This window comes from Mesoplodon bidens (genome assembly GCF_964165515.1).
Source record: "Mesoplodon bidens genome assembly, chromosome: 9".
NCBI classification, from domain to species: Eukaryota; Metazoa; Chordata; class Mammalia; order Artiodactyla; family Ziphiidae; genus Mesoplodon; species Mesoplodon bidens.
The window spans coordinates 13,195,671-13,221,546 of record NC_138166.1 but is presented as its reverse complement, the minus strand read 5'-3'; the positions used below and the strand labels follow the sequence as shown (position 1 = coordinate 13,221,546).

The 25,876-nt window shown below is 40.5% G+C and overlaps 1 protein-coding gene across 2 annotated transcripts in view; it reads right to left on the bottom strand.

Moving 5' to 3' along the window:
* Window positions 1-22,420: 22,420 nt before the first annotated feature.
* The window catches only part of BCAP29 (B cell receptor associated protein 29), a 42,951-nt gene continuing 39,495 nt past the window's right edge, over window positions 22,421-25,876 (bottom strand). For both annotated transcript variants that reach the window (XM_081244432.1, XM_081244433.1), the window contains exon 8: window positions 22,421-24,880. In XM_081244432.1, the coding sequence (XP_081100558.1) occupies window positions 24,845-24,880 (36 nt within the window). In that variant the 3' untranslated portion in view covers window positions 22,421-24,844. The remainder of the gene's footprint in view (window positions 24,881-25,876) is intronic.

Here is a 25,876-nt window from a genome sequence, read left to right as displayed (position 1 = left end):
GATGCTACTGAGATGTAGTGGAAAGAGGCCAGGGATGCTACTAAACAACCTACGATGAAGTTTTCAGTCCCTCTAAGTTTCTGTATGTTATTCGAATGTACATTTATTAGTAAGTTGTTATGTGTACTAAATATATGCATCTCTCTCCATATATACACTACACTGAAACAGAGGCAAGTTTTTTAAAGTAGATTCTGAATGTCCCCACTTATCACACACACCTCCACACACACCTTCAACGTCCAGTTAAAACACTGTCTCAAACATGAACAGTGCTTGAGTCTCTCAGAATTAATCCAGTTACTTCTCTGGATTGTCTTGGCACCTTATCTGGGCCTCTCTCTTTAAGACACCTCTCACTATCTACCTTAGTATCATAATTTGATTTACATACAGGTCTTATCTCCCTCACTAGACAAAAACTTCTTGAGGGCACAATGTCTCCCTCTAGTCATTATTACCTTCTATAATATTTTCTAAAAAGATATAACTATAGCCCAAACATATTTTTTAAAAAACAACTAAAAATTATGCTACATTTTGGTCTACAACTTTTTTTTTCCAGTTAAGGCTATGTTAGGAATATTTTTCCAGGTGAATACATATGGATTTTTCTTAACTTTTTAAATAGCTGCCTAAGATTTCATACTATAACTCAGTTCCACGGTAACTCACCTAGACGACTCACAATTCTTTGTTGATTTAATTTGGAGGCATTCTGTGCAAATATAAATATAATCCATATCCCATTCTGATAGGCATTTCTGCTCCCTGTCACTTGCTATGTTGAACATTTTTAGTCTAGTCCAGTCAGCTCTGTGGGCCACTTTGTATCACAACTTGGTGATCATATGGGGTTGTTCAAAGGAACAAGGAGTGGGGTAGAGGTCTCAGAAGGACAGAGGAGAAAAGAAGCTATCAAATAACACTAGGAGTCAATGGTGTAACTTCCCCTGGAGAATAGACAGAATTCTTTGAACTGCATCTTTCTAGATAAGGATTCGGTTCAACAATTATCACACTATAATAAGACTTACATGTACCTGGATGAATACATTGCCTTTTTTTTTTTTCTGTTAAATGCTTTTTCTACTGAAGAAATAAATGGTGTGTGGACAGAATGGCATCTCCCTTACAGGTTTCTATAAAAGGATAGAACTGCTTTTCTCACTAGTCTGAATTTAGCCGTCCTTTAACAATAGAAACGAGTAGGAGGTGATAACAGCTGACTCTCCCCACCCAATTTACTTGTTACATTAAACACCTCAAATTACTCACTGTAGAAATCAAGCTTCACCTGTTTCACATAGAGGTGGGTGGTTCTTATTTACCAGAATTTAATCACGTCCAGGACTTCTTTCCAAAGAGATAAGATGTGTCACTTCAAAAAGAAATGTCAGGGCTTCCCTGGTGGCGCAGTGGTTGAGAGTCCGCCTGCCGATGCAGGGGACACGGGTTCGTGCCCCTATCCCGGAAGATCCCACATGCCGCGGAGCGGCTGGGCCCGCGAGCCATGGCCGCGGAGCCTGTGTGTCCGGAGCCTGTGCTCCGCAACGGGAGAGGCCACAGCAGTGAGAGGCCCGCGTAAAAAAAAAAAAAGAAATGTCAGACCATATTATTGTTACTTTCCAACACTTATTTAGCAGTCAATGCTGATTAAAATGCATTTCCTTATTTATATGCTTTAGGCACTTGGAGTGTAAGACAAAGTCTGCCATTAGACCTGCACACTCGCTTATTTGTTCATTCATTCATTCATTCAAGGATTTATTAAGAATTTATGAGTGCTGGCCATGATACAATGATGAACAAAGAAGCATGAACCCTGGTCTCATACCTGTGGGTGCAGCAAACATTCACTACATGGTCACAAGTTGTATATTATATTTCATTGATTCCAAAATGCAGATTTTTCACATTTTATCAGGACTCATAACTGATGGTGCGTTATAGTTCAATTGGCAGCATTTTTTTCTTTCTTAGTGGTTCATACAATAATTGTGAGTTTTACAATTAATGGCATAATAGAATTGATGAAATATGAATATATATAAAATCATAAGTGTAGCTATATATTTGAGTGATTTCGTGTGTTACAAGAACGATTTAATTGAGTCCTGTGTTTATTTAAATTGAGAGAATTCAGTCTTGCTACCTTCTGGTCTAGAGGGCAGATTTTACTTAGTTTCTTTTTCCTCTTTTTTTTTTTTTTCCAACTTAAAAATTTCTCTAATCAGAAGAATTGCAAAATAACAGAAATATGCAAATAATGCCCAAAATGTCTGTTTTTAAAAGCAACCTAGATTCTGATTTTTATTATTTTCTACCTTTGAACTGTAATGTTTGTACCTTATTTCTTGCTTTTTTTTTTTAATGTAGAATTGAATTGAATCACTTCTGTTTGGAGGCAGCATTCGACTCGCTGTTAACATTTCAAACAGAAACACTGTCTACTTTTCAGATTGACATTGGTGAAAAACCAATTGCCAGGGAAAGTCATTTTCCCTGGGAATTTCAACTCTGATCTGTGAGCTTTATTTTTATTATGTTTGTTAATTTTCTCAAGACAATAGATGCTAAGTTTCTGCCATATTTAAACAAAAAGATAACTTTAACTTTCTCTTTTTCTGATCTCTCCTCTGAAAACTGATTTGGCTTATTTTCAGTAAGCATACAGTTTTGTACTCTGTTGTTTTTTATTTATTTCCTGAATGTTACTTTTTCCCCCCTCTCCAGATATAAGAGCTGCTCCTTAAAGACAGAAATAATATGTTATATGTCTCTTATGGTATTAAAAAATTAAATATGCCTGTAGTGAACAAGTTGGAAAATATATTAAAATTGAAAATAGCAATCATTTCTTATCACCACATAATCTCTGTTAAGCTTTTTGCTTATTTCCTTCTTGTTTTTTTTTCTATGCACACAAATGTATATATTTCAAGCAAGTAAGAGTATAATGCTAGTCTTGTTTTGCAACTCTACACAATACCTTGGCAAATTATGACAATGTAATAGATACTGGAGAAATACTTGTCAAATTGTTGATTGCTTGATCATTTAATGATGGGATCTTGAGAAATCATTGCCTCTTGAGGAATGAAACTTGTTTAAAAAGATGAGAATTTATTCTTTTTTAAGAAAATCACTAAACAAAACAATTCTTTCCAAACCTGTGTGGCAGTCCATTCCAATTTAAGGCAACTTTCAGTGTCAATAAATATTCATTTTTATATAGTACAATTCAGTAAATGTTTCAGATAGTAGAGGAAAAACCACATTCTTTAATATAAATCCAAATTTGATATTGTCTTAGTAAAATTATCTCTCATGAGATAAATGAAATAATGGCACTTTTTTAAGGCAAATTGTAATTTGAGGGTCCACCCAACTATCTTATTATTTAAATGTATTTAACTTTAAAAAAAATTTTTAAGGTCTTTTTTTCCCCCTTTTTAAAAAAATTGAAGTATAGTTGATTTACAATGCTGTGTTAGTTTCAGGTATACAGCAAGGTGATTCAGTTATATATACATATATACTTTTTCAGATTCTTTTCCCATATAGGTTATTCCAAATATTGAATATAGTTCCCTGTGCTATACAGTAGGCCCTTGTTGGTTATCTATTTTATATATAGTGCTGTGTATATGTTAATCCCAAACTCCTAATTTATCCCTCTCCCTACCTTTTCCCCTTTGGTAACCATAAGTTTGTCTACTATGTCTGTGAGCCTATTTCTGTTTTGTAAATAAGTTCATTTGTATTATATTTTAGATTTCACATATATGTGATATATGATATTTGTCTTTCTCTGACTTACTTCACTTAGTATGATAATCTCTAGGTCCATCCATGTTGCTGCAAATGGTATTATTTTATTCCTTTTATGGCTAATATTCCATTTTATATACATATACAACAGCTTCTTTATCTGATGTATTTAACTTTTAAAGTTATCTTTGCACACCTATTCCATGAACATGGTTTGTCAATAGAGGGAGAAAAGGGAAACTTGAGAGATGTTTCAAGTAAACACTGATGTGCTATGTTATCCTGAGTTGGATGTTTTTGTTTTGTTTTGTTTTGTTTAATATTTATTTATTTATCTGGCTGTGCTGGGTCTTAGTTGCAGCAAGTGGGATCATCTTTGCCACATGCGGGATCTAGTTCCCTGACCAGGGATCAAACCTGGGGCCACTGCATTGGGAGTACAGAGTTTTAGCCACTGGACCACCAGGGAAGTCCCCTGAGTTGGATGTTTAAGTATTCCATCCGTTCATTCATCCATAAGTACATCAATATATTTATTTATTTATTCAGTGAATACTTATTGAGCCCCCTACTTGTGTCAGACACCATCTTAAGTCTTGGGGATACAGCACTGAACAAGTCTGACAAAGTTCCTGCCCTCTAAGTGTTATTGAACCAAACTTGGGTCAGCTCACCTGCTCACAGTAAAGCCAATCTTCTGATGTGGGTTGTGGTGAAGGGAAGTGCAGTGTTTATTGCAGGGCACCAAGCAAGGAGTCCAGGCAGCTAGAGCTAAAAAGGCCTGAACTCCCCGAAGGCTTTCAGGGAAAGTGTTTTAGAAAGAGGGTAAGGGAGGGGCGTTGTGGAGTATGTGATCAGCTTATGGACATTCTTCTGATTGGTTGGTGGTGAGTCGACATCATCAACCTTCTGGTTCCAACGGGTCTGAGGTCTATGTGCTTGTGGGCGGCATACAGTTAACTTCTTCTGCCTGGTGGGGGTTTCAGTATCTGCGAAACAGCTCAAAGGACGTGGCCCAGAATATTATCTATAGTCCTTGAGGAGGAACTAAAGGTCCTTGACTTTGTTTAATGGCTAAACTATTATTATTTTGTCTTGTATGACTGTTCTCCTTTCTTTCTGCATTTTCTCACTTCTCTGATTAAATTTATTCTTTGATTAAAGTTTTTCTACAGACAAAAGGCAGGCAGAGGACATAGTTGTGTGTGTGGGGTGTCTGTTCTGGGAAGGTCCCGTAGAGTCCTGCTCAGTTACAAAAGGACTTATAGTCTAGTGGGGGGCAGTGATATACACAAATAAATAAATCAGATAAAATCCTGTGATGATAAACTGTATTAGAGAAACAGAATGATGTCAGGTAGAATTACCGGGTCGGGGGTGGCGGGCAATAACAGCAGGGAGAGAGGGAGGAAGTCTTTAAATAGGGTGGTCAGGGAAGACCTCTCTCTTTCCAAGGAGCTGACATTGTAAGAGAAATCTGTGAGAAGGAGACTGGCCTTCTGGAAGAGGGAACAGCAAATGCAAAAACCCTGAGTCAGGAAGGAGTTTGATGTGCTTCAGAAACTGAAAGGAAGGCAGTGTGGTTGAAATCCAGATAAGGCAGATCTGGAGATACTAGATTGAGAGACCTCAGCAACATGTGGCAATTACAACCCGGCATTTAGGGGAGAGGATGGACAGATAAAACATGGCCAGCACCCAGTCCCTGAGAGGTCACTGGAGGAGGGGAAGGGGACTTTCTTCCTCTATAAAATGCAGATAATCCTTGAGCTCAGGTGGAGAGGAAAAAAAAAAAATCTAAAATACTTTGAATGCTTTGGAGAACTAGTCTCTGAATAAAATGTTTTTGGTAGCTATGTCTTTTAATGACACATGTCAAGTAAAGGAAAAAAATCTTATTATTTAAAATGTACCCTCTTGTTTCTAATTATTGCATGTGTGATTAATAATTTTACTTTTTTTGGTACTGGTAGTGCCTTATACTCAGTATAAGTAGTCAAGGTGACTCCTGTAGATCTGAGCAGAGATTGATCCAGGCAATCACACTAGATCCTTTTGGTGGAAAACAACAGCATATCATCTGAGGCCATTTATTTTTCTTTTGCGGGGGCTGGCTGACAGCTACTTTGCTTTATAAAGAATAAGCTTTTTTGGGAATTCCCTGGTTGTCCAGTGGTTAGGACTCCATGCTTCCACTGCAGGGGCACGGGTTCGATCCCTGGTCAGGGAACTAAGATTCCACAAGCCGTGCGGCCAAAAAAAAGAATATGCTTTTTAAATTTGTTCATACCACCTCTATTGAACTACAAATTAGTAGAAACACAATTAATCCTAGAATCTACTGTCAAATTCTTTATTTAAAAATGAATCTTAAATATCAACAGAGAGAAAGCCTATCAAGGGTCAGACAGGTTGATGAGGAGAGAAAAAAGAGGGAAGGATGAAGCTGAGGGAGGTTGAAGAGAAAGAATCGAAGGACTGGGGTAGGGAGAGAGACCAGGAGGGAGACTTATGCCATTTTTTTCCACTGGATGTGCCATATTGCCCAGGGCAGTCCGATTTGAAAACTCAACTGCTTTTGAGCATAAGTATTACCTTGCAGTGGATATTCTTATTCCCATTATACGGATAAGGAGATACACACAGATAGGTTAAGTAATTTGCCCACGGTCACACAGTCTGGCTGAGCCGGAATCTGAACCCAAGCCATTTGACTCTTAAGCCCACTCTCGTAACTTCTGTGAGAGTACCCGGGGCTTTAGTAACATCAGCTCACCTGCCCCCACCATAGCATAGAATTTCTACTTGTGTCTTAGTGCCACAGCCCAGGCTTCATGTTCCCTCTGCTAAGTTTCAGCTTCTAATTCTCCTCTTTTGATATGATATTTAGAAGTATGATATACACAGACAATGGGATACCATGGGATACTAACAAAGTGGATCAATGTATATGAACATGGAAAGAAACCCATAGTGTATTATAGTTGAAAAAAGACAAGGTGCAAAAAAATGTGTAGAGTATGCTCATATTTGCATAAATGAAGGGGATATACATTTGCATATGATCTTAATCAGAGTCCTAGGTAGAGAGATAACACATTGAGTAGAGTTAATGAAGGCACTGTTTATAAAAGTGCGGCAGGCTCAAGGAAAACCAATAAGGTTTGGTGAAGCCCCTTGGGCCTGGCTGTAGGGAGGTGTCAAAGGTCCTGAGAAAAGAGCAGTCATCAGTCCTAGCCTAAGGGGGTGGGGGGAGGGAGCTGGTACCAGGACCCAGTGTGTGGTTGGAGAGGGCTTCCAGACAAGAACTGGGCCTTCAGTACAGGAATGGGGCCTGCTAGTTCCAAGCCCAAGGAGGAAGGAACTGGGGGAATAAGTACCTCTACTTCTCCCGTCCCATCTGATGTCCTGCTGGTAAGTATTTTCCCACCCTCCCTTCCTCCATTGCCCAAGTTCTACTGGAAGAAGACAGAGGGCTGAGAAACCTGTTGGCATTACCTGTGAGGTTAGTATTCAGGGCACAGAGCAGAGTAGAGAAAGCTGCAGAGTGGACAGGGAGGGACAGTGGAGACTCTCTACATAGAGGCATAGAGTATTTCTGGATAAATTCACAAGACACTAGGTTCTGATGGAAGAAAGGGATTTTTTTTTTTTTTTTTTTTTGTCTTATCGCTTGGCTTGCGGGATCTTAGTTCCCAGACCAGGGATCGAGTCTGGGCCCTGGCAGTGCTGAGTCCTAAACACTGGACCACCAGAGAATTCCCTCAAGGGACTTTTTAAAAAATATACTTTATTTTTAGAGCAGTTTTATTTTATTTTATTTATTATTATTTTTTATATTATATTATTATTATTATTATTTTTTTTTTTTTTTTTCCTTTTTGCGGTATGCGGGCCTCTCACTGTTGTGGCCTCTCCCGTTGCGGAGCACAGGCTCCGGACGCGCAGGCCCAGTGGCCATGGCTCACCGGCCCAGCCGCTCCGCGGCATATGGGATCCTCCCAGACCGGGGCACGAACCCGTATCCCCTGCATCGGCAGGCGGACTCTCAACCACTGCGCCACCAGGGAGGCCCTATATTATATTATTTTTGTGGCCACACCACAAGGCATGCAGAACTTCCCCACCAGGCGTCAAACCTGTGCCCCCTGCAGTGGAAGCGCAGAGTGTTAATCACTGGACCACCAGAGAAGTCCCACAGCAGTTTTAGATTTAGCAAAGATTTGAGAAGATAATATGAAGAGCTCCCATATTAACATCTTAAAATTGTATGATATATTTGCCACAATTAAAAAACCAATATAGGGACTTCCTGGTGGTCCAGTGGTTAAGACTCCGTGCTTCCAATGCAGGGGGAACAGGTTTGATCCTTGGTCAGGGAACTAAGATCCTACATGCCCTGCGGTGTGGCCAAAAAGTAAAACTTAAAAAAAACAAACAAACAAAAAAAGAGAAGCCAATATTGATACATTATTATTAACTAAAGTCAATAGTTTGTTCAGATTTCCTTAGTTTTTACCTAATACCTTTCTTCTATTCCAGGATACTACATTACATTTAGTCGTCATGTTTCCTTAAGCTCCTCTTGAAACAAAGCAGGACACTGTGGGGCCCTACCGGGTACAAAAAGCCCCTCTGTGTCCCCCATTTCTTCTTTGTAGAAAAAGACTTTGGTCTCCTAGGCCTTCCCTGAGATCCAAAGAGCAGACTCAAGCAGTTACTACTTAGGGAAGGGAGGGAATACAGAAAGAAAGAAAAAGTAGGCAAGAAACAATAGTTCAAGGGTAAAACAGAGTCCTAGATCCTCCTCAAGGGATATGCACAACAATTTAATGCACATCTTTGAGCTGTCATGCAGAAACTAATAGCACCCTCCAAATCCACCCACCCCCCAGGTGAAGAATGGTGACTACATGGGGACCCCAGACTGGTTTGAACCATAAAGTTTATGATTAAGATTCCCGAAACACCTTCATATTACCTCACAACCAACCAATCAGAAGAAAGTCATGTACCCTGCATCTCTCTAGCCAAATGTTGATTTAAAAAAAACCCTTCCCGTGGGGAATTCGGGTCTTTTGAGCACAAACCACCCGTTCTCCTTGCTTGGTACCCTGCAAATAAATGCTATACTTTCCTTCACTACAACCTGGCGTCAGGAGATTGGCTTTGTTGCACAGCAAGTGAACCCATGTTCCCTTTGGTAATACTCTTGGTTGTGACGGTTTCCCAGACTTCCCTTGTTTTTGGTGACCTTGACAGTTTTGAGGAGTACTGGCCAAGTATTTTGTAGGATGCCCCTCTATTGGAATTTGTCTGTTTTCTTCTCATACTTTGACTGGTGATATGTATTTTCGGGGAGGAAAACCACAGAGGCAAAGAGTCATTTTCATCACATATCAAGGATACATAGTATCAACATGACTTATTGTTGATATTGACTTTGAGCACCTAGCTGAGGTAGTGTTTTTTAGGTTTCTTCACTATAAAGTGACTCTCCCTCATCCCCATCCCCCTTTCTATGCTGTACTCTTTGAAGAAATTCACTGCATGAAGCCCACACTTACCACCTCCTTGAGCTCAGAGTATCTACATAAATTGCTTGGAATTCTTCTGCAAGGGAGACTTGTCTCTCCCTTCCCCATTTATTCAATAATTTCTTTAGGTCACTATGGAATCATGAGTATTTATTTTATACTTTGCATTATAACCCAATACTACTTTATTTTGTTGATCACATTGTTCTAGCTTGGACATTGGAAGCTCTTTCAATTGGCTCCTGTGCCCCTTTGAAATGCCCCATCAATGTAGGGTGGTTTTGTTTTTTGTTTTTGGAGCATTCCCTTACTTTCTGGCACTACAAGATGTTCCAGGCTTATCTTACATATTTTCTGTGTCAGTCCTGAAATCAGCCATTTCTCCAAGGAACCCTGGTTCCTTTTATTGGGAAATGGTGTTAGAAACCAAGATGCAGGCCAATAGGTGTGCTCTTTGCTACTGGAATGAAATATGAAACCATCTGTATCTCTATTAAGCTAATGTAAGTTCATACTAATGAAGAGACTTACTTTTATTGTATAGCATTTTGTACCATTTGAGTTTATTTTCTTTTTCGCTAGGTCCATATTTTAAGTTTTTCAATCATTTAAAAAGACATAATATGGTAATTCCCTGGTGGTCCAGTAGTTAGGACTCCACTCTTTCATTGCAGGGGTCATGGGTTCGATCCCTGGTTGGGGAACTAAGATCCCACAAACCATGTGGTGTGGCCAAATAATAATAATAATATGTTTGAAGTTCCCTAGTGATAGGATAAATTGTGTATATGTCTGTCTTAATAGTTGTGGATTACTAGATGCAAAAAAAAAAAGTTCTATTGGAAGGGTCTGTATAATCAAAATTTTGTGAATCAAGCTTTTAAAAATATATTAGAACTAGGTGATTAAAATAACTTATGTGAGTTTTTCTTTTGTAAAGAATGATCCCCTTTTTATCCATATGTTGCATGAGGACCTCCACATAGTCAAAATGGAATTAATTATCTTCTTTCAACCTCATTCTTGAACCTGTTCCTATTTCAGCATCTTCCATCTTGGTGAATGGCATATCATCCCTCCAGTTGCCCAAAGAAGCAGCTTAGGAGCCATCCTGGATTCCTTCTTCTTTGTTACTTTTGATGTCATTCTACTGTCAAGTCTACTTTAAAAAAAAAAAAAACATTTATTTATTTATTATTTTTGGCTGCGTCAGGTTTTAGTTGCAGCACATGGGATCTTTCATTGTGGCCATGGGCTTCTCTCTAGTTGTGGGGTGAGGGCTCCAAAGCGTGAGGGCTCATTAGTTGCCCTGTGACATGTGGGATCTTAGCTCCCCAACCAGGGATTGAACCAGGGTTCCCTTCATTGCAAGACCGATTCTTAACAACTGGACCACCAGGGAAGTCCCCATCAAGTCTACTTTTTGAATGACTCTCCAGCTCCTGTGCTTCTCTCTATCTCCACTGCTACTGCCTGGGGCTTAGGCCAGGATTATCCCCAAGGCAATAGCCTCCTATCAGGTCTCCCTGCTTCTCTTCTTGCTCTTCTCAAAAGTCATTCTCCAAACCAGCCAAAAACAGTTTTAGAAATGCAAATCCAGTCAGGTCCATCCTTAGCTAAAATCTTCTAAAATGACTCTCCATTGCCATTAGCCCTCTCCTTTTATACACCCAGGGTACTGAGCTCTCTTTTATCTCTGGGCTTAGAGGCCTGCTTCTTCCTCTGCTTGGAATTCCTTCCGCCTTTGGCCATTCCTAGCTTCTGCCTTGGTTTAGCTGTCCCTTTCATGGATCCTTCCCTAAGAGCCAAAAGCAAGGTTAGATGTTCTTCCTAAATAGGTCCTTAGCAGTCTTACCACACTGAAGGGTACTTACCTGAATTCACTATTAGACTCTAAACTCCAGAGTGTAGTGGAGTCAGACTGTCTGAGTTTCATCCCTGGCTCTGTCGTTTTCTACCTTTGTGACGCTGGACAGTTATTTAGCTTCCCCTTGATTGAATCCCATAGTTTAAAAAATAAGGTTATGTGAGAATATTACCTAATTCATTATGTTAGTGTGAAAATTAAATGCAGTGCTTGGCACATAGTGAGCACGTGATAAACGTCAGGTCTTATAATTGAGTTTTGGAGCCTTGGGGAGCAGTTTCAGTTAGATCTTGGTATATTTTGAGCTTCATTTCAAAAAAAGGTACACGAGTGTATGTATATGTTATTTGATGTTGCCAGGAATAGCTAATTTTATCTGTCAAAAATTTCTTCCTAGCACACTCTTTTGAGTCACGGATTTTGGCTTTTAAGTAAGCTAAAGGTTGTTAATTGGGAGAATGGCCAGAAAAACTTACCCACGGCTTTTGAATCACACGTTGAGAAAACTTGGCATCACAAGCGTCAAGCTGCCTTCTGTTTCTGATCACTTTTCTTTCTAATTTAGTTTCTCCCACCAAAAGGGATTATAATTGATTTTCACTGCAGAGTCCATGGAAGATGTCACAAGATGTAAAGGCAATTATTTTCGAGTAGACGAAACCCATATTTGCTGAGCGTCGCTGTTGGCTTCATCCCAAATGCTAAGCAGTAGCAATACTTCCCTAGATTGAGAGGACGTGCCACGGGTCTGGAGGAACTGCGCACATCTTGGCTGAGAGAAAGGTTTCTTCTCCCGTACACCTCTGAAATTCTTAAAACAAAACAACAAAAAAAGCGGCAGCATCTTATTTATGAAAATCTCTCCAAGAGCATACAGGTCAGTGGTCTGGGCCACGAAGGCTTTGAACCCAAGTCCTGTCTCAAGATAGATTTCCCTCAGAGAACTGCACTTTTTCCCCCTATACTCTGAATTTTCTTTTCTTCCCTCTTTTCATTTCCCAGCATTTATCCCTTCCCTCCCTTTATTCTAACCTTAAGAGAACAACCTCCCTCCTCTTGAGTTTCCATATTCTACTCTTCCGATCATGCTTCTTTTTTTTTAATTTTTAAATTTATTCCACTCATGCTTCTTATCATTTTCTAAGCCTAGGCATTTGTCTCTGCTTTGAAATTCCTATAAAAAGAAAGGAATCTGGAAGTGAGTTTTCGTCAACACTAAAGCCAATATCTTGTAAAATAATGAACATTTACAAAAAGAGTAAAACTGCAAGCAGAGAAAAGAACAATGCTGTTCAACCCTTCTCTCTGTCTATCTGAAATCGACACATCAAGCATTTGCTCATCAACTTGCTCTAGGAAGTCTCCCAGCCTCCCCCAAGGATTGAACACTCCTTCTTGGAGATCTCACTGTATTTTTATTTCTACCACACATTTGACATCATCTGTAGTTGTGCCAGTTCCTTCTGTGTTTGTGTTAACTCCCAGTAGAAGTAAGTTTCTTGAGGGCTGAACCTTATCTCTGTGACTCTGGGAAGTTTCCTAACCTGTCTCACAAGCATGAGGAAGTAATAATCTTTCATCACATTGTTGTGATGGTTAAATACAAGAGAACTTTCTGGACCATGATAGTTCATTCTTTTCTCTTTCCTCTGTTGTTTTATGGTCCCCTCCATGGTGCTCATGCTGGAGGGGACACACAGCACTGATTCAGAGTATGGGGTCTGGGTTTGAGACCCTGCTCTGCCATTCCCTGAGAAATTCAGTAGATATTCTTAACCTCTCCAAGACTCATTTTCCTTGTCTGCAAATTGGGGATAATAAAACTATTTACTTCATAGTATTCCTGCAATAATTAAATGAAGAGTGGGTAAAGCAATAAGAACTCAGCATACGGTGAATACTCACCCAGTGTTGGCTGTCATTATTATCATAATGCTCAGTGTAGATTTGGTGCCTAAAAAAATACTTAAAATAAATTGGGAAAAATTCATAGCACTGTCCTTTTAATAAGCAGATCAGCAGAGGTAACATTGGTCACTGTTTTCTACCCAATGGCTGTCTTCTTTTCTATTTAGTTTGCCAATTTATTTTACACCTGGACCTTGTAAACCATTTGCTGGATCAGTTCAAACTGCCTTCATGTAATAAAAATCAAAAATTGTTTGGAAGACAAAAGCCAGAAGGAATTAGTAAGTGGAATTATAATCAAATAGGAAAGGTGTTTAACAGAGGGTGAATGAGAGATTCCCACCGGTATACATCTTCTTTAAAATCTTAATTAGAGTTCTGGAAAAGGCAAAGTCATATGCTAATGTAATGTTAACCTAATTACACTAGGAACAAATGGAGATGCTAATACGGGCTGAGGACCAATATAAAGAAATCTAAATAAGGCTTTCTTTCTTCCAAAGAGCTCATAATGTATTATTCTTTCTTTAAATTAATTTTTATTGGAGTACATTTGATTTACAGTGTTGTATAGTTTCTGCTGTGCAGCAAAGTAAAACAGTTATATACATATATCCACTCTTTTTTAGATTCTATTCCCATATAGGTCATTACAGAGTATTGAGTAGAGTTCCTTGTGCTATACAGTACGTCCTTATTAGGTATGTATTTTATATATAGTAGTGGGCGTATGTCAATCCCAAAGGGCTCATAATGTATTATAAACCTCTCATTCATCTGAACAGTACTTCCAGAAAAGTGAAATAGATTCTTAACTTAGCAATATTGTTTTCTTTAAAATTTTAAAAAATTTTAATTTTATCAATGTTATGGTTTCAGGAATCAACTACTTCTTCAAGGGTGAATAAGAACAGCAGCCCCCTCCCCCAGCTTCCCCTTCCCAGAGACAACCACTTTTAAATCCTTTAGCTGATTCTTTGATAGGTATTTCCATATCTCTAAATAATAGTCATGCATTTTGGGTTTTTTGTTTTTTCTTTTCAGTTTTCTCACCCTGTGAGGTGAGAGTTTAACTCTCTTTCCTGTGTCCCCACCGCTGCCAAACCATACACACTCCCCCTTTCTCCATCTCCCAATCCAGGGGCTGAATTTTGGTTAGATTAAGAGTGAGGATTTCCATTATTATACTTCTGTTTTCTATTCAGAATGGAGCTGTATGGTAAGCAGCTATTACTTTTTTATTTCCTGGGCTTTTTTTTTTTTTTTCATGTTCTTTTGAGGTTTGATTGTCTTGGGGGTTTTTTGGTTTCTTTCTTTTGTGTTATTTGCTTAGTTTCCCATGACCACGGAAACTTATCTCTATGTAACCTCAAACCTTCCTCCAGCATAATCGAAATCTCTTTCCCCTATGTTCCTTATGTCCAGTTCATTCACGTGAGGAATGTGATTAGCTACATCTTCTAGCTACATCTTCTTGTAAAAGCCTCTCCCAGAGTGGTCTGAGTTGCTTCGTGGCTAAGAATCTCCCTTTACCATCCTCCTGTTGGGCCCCCTCTGTCTCTGCTCGCGCGGATCTCCATTTTCCTGGCTCCTGGCTTCCTCCTTCTCGGTTTACTCATCCTTTAGGTGGAACACATCCTCTACCCGCAGCTCCCTGAGGAGGGGTGTGTGGAAGGTAAAAGTTCTGAGAGCTTGCGAGCCTGAAAATGTCTTTATTCTTCCCTCATACTTGATTTATAACTTGATTGAGTACACAATTCCGGGTTGGAAATAATTTCCTCTCAGACTTTTGAAAGCCTTGCTCCATCGTCTTCCACCTTTCAGATTTCCTGTTGAGAAATCTGAACTCATTCAGATTCCCTTCACCTTTTGTTGTGCTTTCTCACTGGAAACCTGGAGAATCTTCTCTTTGAACCCAGGTAATTTATGTGGGTTTATTTTCAGACACTGTGCTGGGGATTTGATGGGCCCTCCTTCTAGTTTTTCCTAAGGGCTCATTTTTGTTTTCTGAAAAAAATTTTTTTTTATAGCTTCCAGTTCTGGTTTCATGGGTGTACTGAAATAAGAATCCACAGTTTCTCTGAAGACATTAAGAGTCGTTATTTTTCACTGTACTTTTCCTCCTCCAGCACACTTTGTTTTCACTACATTTTTTTTTCAGTTTGTTTTTTGGTCTCTATTTTTTCATATTAGAACTTTTTCTCAGGTCTCCTCAGGCTTGACTGTCTGCTTGTATTTAAAAGGAGGGGACCTCAAGAGCTGCCTGGAAGCTCTGGGTGAGAGGGGGAGGTGTCCTGTAGGGAGAGCTGGCCGGGAACTCCTGATGTCAACACCCATGGCTGTGTCAGAAGGTCTTTTCTCTTGGGTCTGAGAGATCCCCGCCTAGAAAAAGACTTATTTGGTCTTCTGCCTGGAAATGAGAGATTGGCTGCCATCATAGTGGGTTGAGGAAGAAGTTCTGCAATTAGTATTATACGTCATTTACTTAACTCACCTGTTTTCTGTTTCGGAAAAAGACCTGCTTTAACAGCTCTTCAGAGAGATGAACTGTCTCTGCTAGGGTGAGGGAGGGCGGTCGCCGAGCACTGCAGGAAGACAGGGGCGTCTAGGGATCTGCTTTTCAAACAGCGTTTCAACCAAGGTGCCTCATCTCAGCACTCCTTTGCCGGAAGTAGCTGGTGCCACCACTTCCGGAGCCTCAGTTATTTGGTCCTTTAAATGGACTTTGTTCTTGACTTGCCCTTCCTGGAGGAAGTAGAATTCATTCTTCCTCAGTTCCACCAAGTCAGTACCACTTGTTCACCTGCTTTGCAGCTTCTAGAACTTTGGTGCTGTTTCTTCTCATACTCACTTTATCCTTATAGGTTTATGCCTTTAAAAACTCCCTTTAGTTTTAGTGCAATTTAGGAGAGAGTAAAAATCAGTAAAAATCAATCAGCTATCTTTTAGCAATTTTATTTTCTTTGGGTGAAAATCCTACATCTGATATCTTTAAGTGTTGGCAGAGTTTTGCAGCTGCCTTCATTTGGAAAAACCACAGGCAGCAGGCTTTGGGCATGCTCAGCTTGGAATACCTGCTCCCTTTCAGTTCTGAAATATACAGTCGTGCTTTGGATTCCCTCACAGATGGACTATTAAAAATAAAAATTCTCCAGGGACTATATTCAGTATTTTGTAATGACCTCTAAGGGAAAAGAATCTGGAAAAAAATAGATATGTATGTATAATTGAATCACTTTGCTGTACACCACCTCAAAGTCACACAACATTGTAAATCACCTATACTTCAATTTAAATAAAATAAAATTCCCTCTATTACCGCCCCACCCCACAAATTCTCCAAATGGAGAACCAATAAAATGTTATAGGAATCCGATTGCAAAAAGCGTTTTCAAAAGTACTTGGCATTCAAGTAGGTTCCTCACTGTGGTAGACGGAGCAGTGGCCTCCCCGAAGGTGACCATATTCTAATACCCAGAAACTGTTAAGTGTTTTGTTTTTGTTTTTTAAAATATTTATTTATTTATTTTGACTGTACCGGGTCCTAGCTGTGAACTCTTAGTTGTTACCACTGGACCACCAGGAAGTTCCTGTTAAGTGTGTTAAATTACGTGGCAAAGAGGAATTAAGGTAGCAGGTGGAATTAAATATCAAAAGCAATGGTAGGGGGGACTTCCCTGGTGGCGCAGCGGTTAAGACTCTGAGCTCCCAATGCAGGGGACACGGGTTCAATCCCTGGTCAGGGAACTAGATCCCACATGCATGCCACAACTAAGAGTTTGCATGCCGCAACAAAGGAGCCAGCGAGCCGCAACAAAGGAGCCTATGTGTCACAACTAAGACCTGATGCAACCAAATAAATAAATATTTAAAAAAAAGCAATGGTAGCAAATCAATCGTCTTTAAGATAAAGAGATTATCCTGGCTTCTCTGGGTGGACACAGTGTAATCACACGGGTCCTTAATGTGAAAGAGGGAAGCAGAAGACCAATGTCAAGAGTGTGATGAGAAAGACTCCACTGGCCATTGCTAGCTCTGTGGATACAATGCAGCCAGAGGAATGCAGAGCTGGAAAAGGTGGGGAAACAGACCCTCCTCTAGGGCCTCCGGAAGAAACAACCCTGCCAACACTCGGATTTCAGCCCCATCACACTCATTTCAGACTTCTAACCTCCAGAATTGTAAGAGAACACATTTGTGTTGCTGTGAGCCACATTTGTGGTAATGTGTTACAGCAGCAATAGGAAACTAATATACTCACTATGAAATAAAAACGTGATTGTGATGCATGTTCCGTTAGATTTTGAAAAAATTTTCAGCATGTTGATTACATTAACTTTGCCCTCCCATTTCTTCCCTAGAGGCAGATTTATATGGAGTTAAGGAGTCCCTTAGAAGAAAGGGACCTGGGTCTCCAAGTCTCTAGCAATTTGTTGTCATTTCTGTTCTTATTCTGAAGAAATTCTCATGTTCAAACCTAATTGTGCTTTGGTAATTTTATATTGTTTTTCTTACAGAGATCTCTACAAATTTTATCTAGGAACTCTGCTGCAAACTGTAGATCTGCTCCTGCCCTTGCCTCTTTTCTTATTTTTCAGAGTTAGAAACATCACACACATACACAGCCACACATACACAAGTGTGTATATATTTTTAATCATAGGGAAAGGAAAAATAAGAGTTGCAGTAAAGGTTCAAGTGGCTAATGAAACACCCCAGACACAAGCCCTTCCACAACATCAAATCTGCCAATGGGGATTTGAAGAGAAATATGTTACTGGCCTGGAAAAGGGACTAATTAATATCTTAAGAAAGTTGGTCAAAATGGTAGTTGATTCTGTCATAATCTTAACAGGACATACCCTAAAGAGGAGGAATGGGAAGAATCATCGGAAGAGAATCTGATGCATTAGAATTGAATTCAATCCAAATAAACAAACATTTATTGCATTCCTATGCATATTAGATGCTGGGCTTTGCCTGGGGCTGGAGGAGAGGTGTCAGGGGAATGACGGCCTAGAGTTGTCAGAAAAAGTCATCCAAAACAGCCTCATTGTACATTTTCATTATGTAGAACTAGAGGCTCCATTTTTAAAGCATATATATAAATTCCCCTTTCAGATTATCTTCTTTTCTCTTCCTTTCTCTTTCTTGAGGTCACTTTACCATTGGGTACCAGTTTTTGTATAACGTTCAGAGTCGCTTTCTGCCAGACAAAGTGTTTTACCTCATTTAATTCTCTCAGCAAGTCCCTGAGGTAGAGTCTTACTGTCACTTGAAAAATGAGGAAACTAGGACTCAAAGTGGGATTTGATTCCAGGTGGTCTGTGCATATAACCACGATGCTCTCCTGCTTGTAGAGCATTTTCTGCCAATAAAGGTTCTCATTAAATGTCCAACAGGGGCTAAATCACATATTGTGTGTCACAGGACAGTGGCTCTCATCCCCTTTTTCTGTCCTCACATACTGGATGGTTATGGCACAGTCCTGCTGCCTGGGTGGGTAAGTCTCAATGGTGTAGTTAGTGGTGAATGGGGCATATAGGTACGACTATATGTACCTTGAAAAAACCCTGACCCCTCGGGTGATGGGTGATGTTTACATGACCTGTTGGAGGTCCTATTCTAGAAAAATCTTTATTGATGTCGGGGAATTAAAGCAGGTCACAGAATAGCATGTATGGCATGATCTCACTTTTGTAAATATTCCTATGTGTATAATAAGTATTTGTACGTGTTAAGAGCATTAACCAAACTGCTAACTGTATTCTTTTTCTGTGATTTTTATGTTTTCTACGTTAGTGTGTCAATCTTGTTTCAAGAGGAAAAAACCAAACAAACTTAAAAAAAACTTTTCAGGAAGTAAACCCCCGTGGAGGGTTATTTCAGGAAGCCCTTGGCTGAGATGTGGCGGGAAGTCATTTGGGCTCCAGGAAATTGGCAGCCCTTGGAAGAATGAGAATGAAATTCTTTACCACGGTGTTGCTTCAGGGAGAACAAAGATCTCTGAAGGAGCGATAATACAGTCTGGAGAAACTTGGCTGACCAGGAAGGCATCTAGCTTAGGGGGTAAAGCCAAAACTTCAAATACGTCCTTTGCCCAAATTTAGGAAAAGGGGTGACCACCAAGAACAAAACCCTGTAGGAACGTCTTTCCTAATTTTGTCACAATTAGACCTCAAGCTCTTATGTTGTGTGTGTGTGTGTATACAAGGTGTAACCGAATGAGCCTGTGTTTGTGTGCTTTGTTCTCCTTGTGGCGAAAGTCACAGTAAAGACAAAGGAGAGACCAGAGATCTTTCCTTGTAAATTCTTCCCGTGTGAAATGCACATTGTGGGGGGGCACACTGCACGCTGTCGATGGACTATTAATGGCTAAGTTAAATATAAGCTGGACGGCAGAGGAAGTAGAGGATGTAATTTAAAATCATGATCCTAATGAAAACGGCAGGGAAGTTGAAACCCTATGAGTAGGAAAGAGAAAGGAAAAAAGGTTGATGTTTTTGTGCTAGAAGGCCAAATGTGTTTTTGGTTCTTTATCCATGTCTAGGCTGTTAAGAGAGACAATGCACTAAACGTATCTGTTGTCATTTATCTACTGAACTATTTGGTGAGAAGCGATTCAGGAGAGGCGGGTGCTCTATGGTGGCAGGGACACAGCATCCTTCTGTCTTGTTGCTTTAGCTTGCACGGCCTCAATCTCAGGATCTCAGGTTGCAGAGCCTGTGTTTCAGGCAGCAGGATGGAAGAAGGAAGAAAAAAAGAAACTGCCACCACGTGACATTCCTTCCTGTTTCTACCTACAACGAGACTGGAAAATACTGTCCTTATGCTTGGCAGCTGTGTGTAAAAACATCGGTGTATCTCTCACCACAGGTGCATCAAAGATTGGTATTGGGGCACTCCGAGTACCCTCCGCCATAAGCATCGCTGCAGGGTATCTCAACCTCGGCAGTATTGACATTTGGGGTCAGAGAACTCCTTCTTGTGGCAGGCCACCCTGTGCATTATTGAGTGAGTTTAGCAGCATCCCTGGCCTCTACCCACCCGCAGCAGTCCCTTAGTTATGACAACCCAAAACACCTCTAGGACATGGCTAAGTGTCATCTTCCCCACTGCCTGTTGAGAAATACTGTTCTACTGTGTGTAGGAACTGTGTTAGTCTCCGGGCAGGAGACAAAACCAAACCATAAATGAGATCATTTCAGACAATGATAAGTATGAAAATAAAATATGATAAAAATAAAATAGGGTAAACAAAATAGGGTTGGGAGGAGGTACTGTGTATGTAAAAACGCTGAGAGGGGAAAGAACTTGGCTTGTTCTAAGCGGACTCTGAATGCCACTGTGGTCGGCAGGGCAAGTAGACGGAGGTGAGGCTGGAGAGGAGGTAGGGGCCTGATGAGGTCTCAGGGGTCTCATCTGAGGTGCAGTGGGAATAACTGCTAGACTTTAAGCAGGGAATGTTGTGGTTTCTGAGAGTGTGGACCTAGGGAGGAGACGGGCAGGGAGTGGTGACCGCAGTCCAGGTGAGAAGGGATGATGGCTTGGTTTGGCAGTGGCAGTGGGGCTGGAGAGAAATAAAATTGAAGGAGGAAGAGAATTAAGAGGGGAGACGGTTAAGGCTATCTTTGGGGGAGCCCAGCTGGTGTCAAGGAGTGTCTATTTTCTACCCGCTGTGAAATTCACTCCAGCCCATTACAGATTTGTCCTGCACGTTCCTGCATTGGTTTCCTGTGGCTGCCATAACAAATTACCACGCACTTGGTGGCTTGGAACAAGTTTCCTGTCTCACAGTTCTGAAGGCCAGAAGGCCAAAACCAGTTTGGCTGGGGTGTGCAGGGTCCGGCTCCTGTGAGAGGCTCCAGGGAGAACCCGTCCCTTACCGCTTCCAGCTCTGGTGGCTGCAGCGCTCTGCTTTCTGCATCTGTGGTCACAGCGCCTTCCCCTCTTCCGGGTGGTATTCTCTCACTGTTGTGGCCTCTCCCGTTGCGGAGCACCGGCTCCGGACGCGCAGGCTCAGCGGCCATGGCTCACGGGCCCAGCCGCTCCGCGGCATGTGGGATCTTCCCGGACCGGGGCACGAACCCATGTCCCCTGCATCGGCAGGCGGACTCTCAACCACTGCGCCACCAGGGAAGCCCTGCCTCTTTCTTTTAAGGAGACCTGTGATGGCATTTAGGGCCCACTCAGATCATTCAGGATAATCTCCCCATTACAAGAGCCTTAACTTCATCACTTGGTTCGCCATATAAGGTAATATTCACTTTTTTGCCAGAGGAGAATATTCACAGATTCCAGGCATCAGGACATGGACATCTTCTGGGCGGCTGTTTTCAGTTTTGTAGTGTTGGGAATCACTTTTGGCTATACAAGGAAAGACAAAGTCATATGTTTAGAGATCAAGGTGGAAAGCAATACTGTGAAATAAATGCCACTTGGTAAATTTAGAGAAAGAAAAGCTAGAAAAAGAAAATGGTATTTTGATTAGTGGTGTTTCAAGAACTCTAGGAAAGGAAGGCTGAAGAATAAAAAAAATTCAAAAGTGCTTCATGGCCTTCAAATAACTCATTCTAGATATTAGTCAAGGCATAAAAGGACCGCTGTATTTACGCACTGCATCGTGGGCCCTCAAACGTAAGGTGTGTCACCTGTCAGTTGGTCCAGGCATGGCCGTTCTGCTGTGGTGGGATGTAGATGGGAGGGATGGTGAGAAGGCAACGGACAACGGGATGGGAAGGCAGAACCAGACCAAGCCCCAGAGGCGGGGCAGGAGGACAGGAGCAGGTGCAGCCATGTGGCTGTGGCTCTGAGGTCCAAGGAGGCTGTGAGGTCTCAGCAGGCAAGCAGAACAGCTCCGGGACCACAGCATGGGTCTTTAGAGATTGAGGCAGGTTGGTGGCATCAGGACAGCCCCATAGAAAGCAGTTAAATTCAAGGCTCTAGACTGGGGTTCCAGGTAATCTACTTACCAGTACTGGGGCCCAAGACAGAGCGCGGCAAGCAATGAGGATGACTAACGCCAAATTCTAGATGCTCAGCTAGAACGTCTTAAGTGCAACTTCCTGGAGTCTGGAACTTCAAGGTACATTTGCAAGTAGGGACAGAGTCTGACAAAACTCTTAAGCAACTTATAGCAAAGGGCAAGACGGTTAAGGCTATCTTTGGGGAAGCCCACACTTCTGTGTTTGAACCTATAATACAGCCTAAGATATAAAGAAGTCTTCACTGGGACTTCCCTCCTGGAGCAGTGGTTGAGAATCCACCTGCCAATGCAGGGGACACGGGTTCGAGCCCTGGTCCAGGAAGATCCCACATGCGGCAGAGCAACTAAGCCCGTGCGCCGCAACTACTGAGCCTGCGCTCTAGAGCACGCGAGCCACAACTACTGAGCCCACCTGCCACAACTACTGAAGCTGCCTGCCACAACTACTGAAGCCCACACACCTAGAGGCCATGCTCCACCAACAGGAGAATCCACCGCAATGAAAGGCCTGCACACCGCAATGAAGAGTAGCCCCTGCTCGCCGCAACAAGAGAAAGCCCGTGCACAGCAACAAAGACCCAATGCAGCCAAGGAAAAAAAAAAAAAGAAGTCATTACTGACAGGAGGAACACAACTTAATATGCAGTCTAACTAAATCCATGGAGTACGTGTTTATTTATAATAATAGGATTTGCTAAACACCCTCACCGGCAAGGAGAGTCATAAGAACTAAGCAGCAGAGCTCGAGAGGCCTTCAGTGTAGTGTAAAATACACGACATGGGAGCCAGACTCCATAGTCCAAACCTTGGCTAGTACATGGCAATATTTTTTAAAGCAAATTATAGCTAATTTGTGTATAAAAACTAGAGTAGTATCTGGGGAACTAGGACACCTAAATTCTAGACTCAAATCCTAGCCCTGGATCTAACTATCCATGTTAACTTGGGAAAACTGCATACACTTTTCAGGCCTCAGTTTGCAGACTGGGACAACTGAGAGGGTTGAGGACTAAGAATACTTAAATGTATACTTTAAAGTGTCTTCTGGGAATCCTTCAAATCCTTTGCTCTTCAAAGAGCACCTGGACTTTCCCCTTGCTGTACAGTCTGCACAACTTTGCAAATCACTGTGTTATCTTAGTTTATATAGTAACCCTGACCTAAATATTAGGATTCCCATTTCGGAGGTGAGGAAATCTAAATCTAGCAAGTTTGAATACTTTGTACAAAATCCCATGGCTAAATTAGTGCTGAAGCTAGGATTATAATTTGGTTCTGCCAGTTCTAAAGCTGTGTATTTTCTACCTTCTGTATGTTACTCTGTCATTAGACTTGCTTTCTGTTCACCAGGCTAGGATCACAAACAGTATCTATATCCTTAACCAGGCAGATCGCACTTCGATATTTCTAAGTTGCCACTTGTTCAGTTCTCTCCTCTGTCAGCGCTCCCTTGCCTTGTTATTTACGGTGCTGCCAGCTCATATGGTCTAACTCCCATTTCTTACTCTGCTAAATGTCTCCTACGTGTCTGTTTTCTAGCAGTAACTCCTTTTATCTGAAATAAAATTCTTACGTACTTGCTCACTTCACCCACTTTACAGTGAAAAAAATTAAATATGCATGAAGTTGGTGCTAATAAATAACAAAGGATAAAACAAATACCAGAAAAGTAAAAACTCCAGTAGTTATTTTCCATTTTCTTTTATATTTAGGTCTTTATGAGACAAGGAAGATGGTTTTTCAAGTCTAAACACTGGAACAACCTAAATCGCATTAATATACAATCATCCTCTCCTAAAGGAAACTAAATGAATATTTGAATGGAAAAACAGTATTTAATATTTAGCTTGCAGAATACAGAAACATCTTGGCAAAACTGTGACGCCACTGTGTGTATATTTGAGGTAATATTTGTATAATTAGCAACTCTCGCAGCAATGGGAAACACTGCTTTTTGGATACATTATACATTTCCAAGTCAAGAATTCCACGTTGCTGTAAAATAATTTCAGTTCAGTGCTGTGGCAGTTATGCAAATAGATGTAAACTCCATTCCCAGATGAACTTTAAAAAAGCAGAATCTTTACTAGTTATGTGTTAGTAACACAAATGTCAACAAAAATAATCCCCAACAGGTGCAGAAGCACAGTAACGAAAATATAATTATCAATATAGTTGTCTTATGACAGTCAACTGCAGTACCATCAGGCTTAAAAAAATAAAACTTAAGGTCATTGTTTTTATTTTTTGCTCTTTCTGACTCTTCCCTATAAATATAGTAGCTACTTCTAATCACTTATCCTTAATCTCCCTATGAACAAACTTGCTGATACTGAATACTATTTTCAAATACACCATCGTCTGATTAAGTAAGAGTAGTATTATTACTGGAAATTCATCAAAGCTTTTAAGGCTATTTAATGGTTTCATGCAACTTAAAAATCTAAGTTTGGAAGTAAGTGTCTAATGAATTTCTCCTTTTATTGGTAAACAGCCACCATACACCAGTGTTACTACCAGTATCTAGATAAGGTGTTTAACATGCTTATATTTCACTTGAGAGCTAGAATACAGACTTTACAATATATCTGAAACATCATCAAATATTGTGATAATGCCATTATGACAATAGCCTATGTGTGTGGCATTAAAAAATATTGGCTGGTCATAGACAGTATGTTTTTCTGAACTGAACTTTAAGTTTTCTAGAGGCTAACATGATAACAAATTTATCCTCTTGACATGGTGTATCACAGTCTTCTTTCATAAAGTTCACAGGCCTTTCTTATTGCCTTTCCCTGCACGATCCTGCAAGAAAAAAAATGTGACAGGTAGTTATAGCAAAAGTGAGAAACACATTCATAAATATGACAAGGACTTTTAAAAAACATCCTCTTTTCTGTGTATAGTTATTATGAGAATATCAAATTAAAACATAGATTGAGAAAGTCTCAAATTTAAAAAAACTACAAAATGAGTAGTTTTACTTGAAAAAGTGCTTAGAGGGATAAAAAATAACACTCCTGAAAAGTTCATCTTTTCCCCTGCTTTAATCTATTTTGCTTTCATTTCACAGGTTATACAAGGAAAACAAAATTTCTAAAATTTCCCTCTTGCAAACTTAATGAAGATTTTTGGCAAAGAGAGAATGAAGAGAACCAAAAAACCCATATGGGGTGGCCTTGTTTTTTTTGTTCTTCAGATATTTGCCAATAGAACTGGCTTCTCAAATTATACTCTTTGCTGATCTCAAGACGACTATAATACATGATTTAAAACTGGAGGAAAATGGGATAGAAGTTAACCATAGAGATCATTTGCACGAAGAAGGGAGACATCTACACTGAGAAAAAATATCACAAACAATGGCGTTCCAGGGTTATTGTTGCACCCGGGAAGCTATCAAGCTCTCGATGGGGCTGAGCATTTCTGCTTTCAGAGCAACTTCAGTAACATCAACTTGAAGCAATCGAGTCAGAAGACAGCATTAGAGGAGGTATATGACGAACAAGGTACCGCTTTTATGTGTTTACATGTATCTTTACCACTTTAGATAAAAAGCACAGCTTTAATGGATCGCTATTCTGGATAAGTCCCTTAATTGAAGGGTGATTTTCCAAAATGAAATTTTAAAAATGGCTAGTGCTGATGGGTTTGTGCTGCCAATTATCCTGAGTACATTCTGGGTTTTCTTTTCTACAAGAGAGCCAGGGCAAACAAGGAAAGGCAAACACTACATACTTCGAAGGGATTATGTTCTAATATTTATTTAGTGCCTATAACAGGAAGGGCATCAGATGGGGA